Source organism: Gavialis gangeticus, unplaced genomic scaffold (assembly GCF_001723915.1).
Source record: "Gavialis gangeticus isolate Ggan-Ray unplaced genomic scaffold, GavGan_comp1, whole genome shotgun sequence".
Lineage (NCBI taxonomy): Eukaryota > Metazoa > Chordata > Crocodylia > Gavialidae > Gavialis > Gavialis gangeticus.
The window spans coordinates 35,352,594-35,356,191 of NW_017729000.1; the positions used below are offsets into that span (position 1 = coordinate 35,352,594).

At 43.3% G+C, this 3,598-nt stretch overlaps 1 protein-coding gene across 1 annotated transcript in view; it reads left to right on the plus strand.

Annotated features, from left to right (window-relative positions):
• The window catches only part of RARS (arginyl-tRNA synthetase), a 37,887-nt gene continuing 34,289 nt past the window's right edge, over positions 1-3,598 (plus strand). Inside the window, exon 1 of the mRNA XM_019505996.1 lies at positions 1-69. Coding sequence (XP_019361541.1) covers positions 1-69 — 69 coding nt within the window. The remainder of the gene's footprint in view (positions 70-3,598) is intronic.

Genomic DNA, 3,598 nt, shown 5'->3' on the forward strand with positions numbered 1-3,598 from the left:
ATGCCCAATGCTTTCTTCATGGCTTCCGTAATACTGCAAAACAGTGAAGAAGACTCCTACTCATTGAGCGTAATGATCCAACCGGTTATGTATCCATGTTTACAGTACTTTTATGTAGTCTGTATTTCCATAGTTTGTTTAGGATAATGTCATGGGAGACTGTCAAAAACTGTGCTAAAGTCTGTCACGTCTGCTGACTGCCCCCTATCCCATCTACGAAGAGAGGAAATCATTATAAGAGAAAATCGGATTGGTCAGGCATGATTTGCTCTTAGTGAATCCATACTGGCTGTTCCTGGTCACTTTGTCCTCCTCTAGGTTCTTCTGGATAGAGTCCTTAAGGACATGCTCCATGATCTTTCCAGGTATTGAAATTAAGTTGATAGGTCTGTAATTCCTTGGATCCACTTTCTCCCCTTTGTTAAAGATTGGCACTCCGTTTACCCTTTTCCAAACATCTGGGACCTCACCCAACCTGCAGGAGTTCCCAAAAAGGATTACCAATGGCTCTGAAATTCCCTCAGCCAATTCTTTCAGTACCCTAGGGTGTATCCCATATGGCCCTGCTGACTTGACAGCATCGAGTTTCTCTAATCCCTAACCCGTTCTACTTCAAGGCATTGGTGTCCTTCCCTATATTTGCTGCCAGCTGCATTCACTCACCTGGAAGTTCCAGCATGGATTAATTTATGATGACAAATAATTGCAATCAAGTGTCAGAGCATGTGTCTAATTATTTCTGTGTGTCCCTGATTCTACCTCCTCTCATTCTTTCATGGTTGTGCTCTCTTCCAGTGTGGTTGCTTGGAAGGGTGGTGTATCCTGGCAATTCCAGTAATACTTATTTGAAGTTCCCAATGTTTTCTTGTGTCAGTCACTGTCAGCAGTACCCTCACTCTACCCGAGGTCAGAACAAAAGAAGAACTGAACGGCCCTATGGACTTGTGAGAGATGCAAGTGGAATGCGACTGATCTGGGCTACGGCCTGTTTTACTGTTTTGACTGTTGAATACTCAAGTATTGCTGCTGATGCAGGAAGTTTTCAGCTATATTTCTTGCTTTGGAAATAAAGGGGCTTTCTTCTTCAGCTTGTCTTAGTCAGAACTTTCCTTCAAGATTTCTTCCAATTGTCTCATATTCTTTTAGTCACCAACTGAAATGTGTGCCTTTCCAGGTTCTTTAGTGTGTGTATTGGAGCACCAGTGTTCACTAGAACTGGAATCTGATCTCAGTCCCATCCCATTTCTGTTCTTCACCAATTTTTTGCTTTGGGGTAGGACTCAATCTTTTCTTAAATGCCTCTTATTTTCTGTCTTCTCCATTTTGACCTCACCTATTCTTCACTAAGGGTAGCCTTACTCAGATGTGTTTCGTGTCATTTGATGATGTTAGCAGGAGTAAAATATCAGACAATTCCTGTGTAAAGGAGCATCACAACTGGTGGAATGAAGGGGAAGAGGGAGCAGTTGGCTCTATGAAATGGTGGCCTAGTGGTCATACATACTGTTCCAAAAATTTATTTCCTTGCTCACTTGACCAAGTGGGATGCAATTAGAGATATGTCTGTCTATCAGATGAAATGAGGAGCACAATCATGACGAACATTTGAGGGCAGCAGCAGGGAGGGAAGTGGAAGTTTTTGGGCTCCCCCTTCAATCAGGAAAGAAATCTAGATAAGATCAGGATAATCAATGAAATGAAGATGAAGAAAAGGAGAAAGGCACAGGAATCATCAGGGTGTGAGAGAAGGAAAATGAAAAAATGCTAAGCTGTTGAATGTCTCAATATGCTGGTGCTGGTGGTAGGATGTAGACAGACAACAGGCTCGCCACCCTCTTCAAGACCTTGCAGATTTGACTGATTGTATGTGCCACCCTCTTCAAGACTTTGCAGATTTGACTGATTGTATGTGAGGGAAGATATCCTTTTGCCCTAAACAAAGACAGTTCTTACAGTCCATGTTTAGCATTTTACTAGATTCTGTGGAAGAGTGTGGTAGATGCCAACAACTAAGTTCAAGGACAAAGTGCAACTTGCTAAAAAGCTTTAGTTTTTTGTATTTACAGGTGAGGGGAAGCTCTCTAGCGCTCAGCTGACCAAAGAGCCCTTGGAGATGGCAGCATGGCCTCATGCATTCACTGCAGCTTCTCATGAGGTGGTCATCAGGTATGACCCTTTACTGACAAGTTGTGTTTAGTGCAGGGCCATGCATTAAAGGAGGGTGGGGAAAAGGTTGCTTTACCAGGACAGCAGTGAAACAAATGGGACTTCCTTTTCCCATTAGTTCTCTTTCTTTTGAAAAGAAGCAGTTTCACACTCACTCACATAACAGAGTCCAGGCTGGCTGTTTTTTTCTTACGTTGCACAAGGTGGGAGTGGTTTGGTTACCTTTATGCCTCTCACAGTGAGGGAGACCATGCTGCCCTGGCTAAGCCCCAAACAGCACAAGCTTTCTGCTTCTGCTGTGTGTCCTGAGGCTGAGTTGCCCAGGTTCCTGTGGTCCTTATCTTGGGTTTGGAGCTCCCTCAAGAGAGCCTTACAACAAGGTTTTGGATTTGAGCAAGGTGTTAGGAGTTTATCCTTTATGCCAAAGGCTTTTTAGTAGTAATCTCCCTATAGTATATGTGTCAGCTGTTATAAGCAAATACAGAGGCAGCAAAAGTATCTAGGGTAGCGCCTTAGTGTTTCCAAACATATACACTACTTGTTTCCTACTTGAACCTAAGTAATGTAAAGGTGCTTGGCTAGATCAGTGACTTTCAGCCTTTTAAGGCTCAAGGCACATCTTGGAAAATGGCAGCGCTTAGTTGTCACTTGTTTTTTGACAGAATAACAATCTCAGAAAGACTACAACAGGTCAGAATATTTTTGACACTATGGATTCCTATTTGAAATCTCTGGGTTTATCTTGTGAATCATGTTTGCACACCTCACAGTGCTAACAGTTTGTGGCACTCTGCAGCTCCCTTGCAAATACTGCAAGGCATGCTGCAAAACCCTGAGCTGTATCTTTGGGAAGAAAAGGGAAGAAACAGTGATATACTGCTTGGAAGTGACACGCTGGGTCAGCATCTCAGCCTCAGTCAGAAAACTGCAAAATGGAGTTGCATGTCCACAGGGCATTTGTGCTGCAAAACTGCTGCGGTGTTTAGGTAGTAATGGGATGGGAGAAGGGTGTATGTGTAGGGAAAACAGATTTGCTAATTCTCAGTATTTCATGTTTCTTGTCTGAGGGTATTTATACACATACATTTGTTTGCTCTGATGCTCCTGGTGCTGCGTCAGGTGCATTTGTATAAACAGCAAAATGCACATCAGCACTAAGAAAATGGCAGCCATGCACATTGAAACTAAACACCTTTGGTGTGTTTTAGTTCAAAAGCACACCACTGCCACTTTCTCATCGCTGTTGCACATTTTGTCGTTTATACAAATGCATGTGACGCATGCTGTGCTCTTAAAAGTGCCTGGTGCTGTGTTAAATGCATGTGTGCATACACCTTTGACTAGGCTTTCCTGCCTTTGTTTCATTCAGGGAATCAGACATCCACATTGTGTTTCACCAGTTGGTTGCTATGTCCCCCCCCCCCCCCCCCCC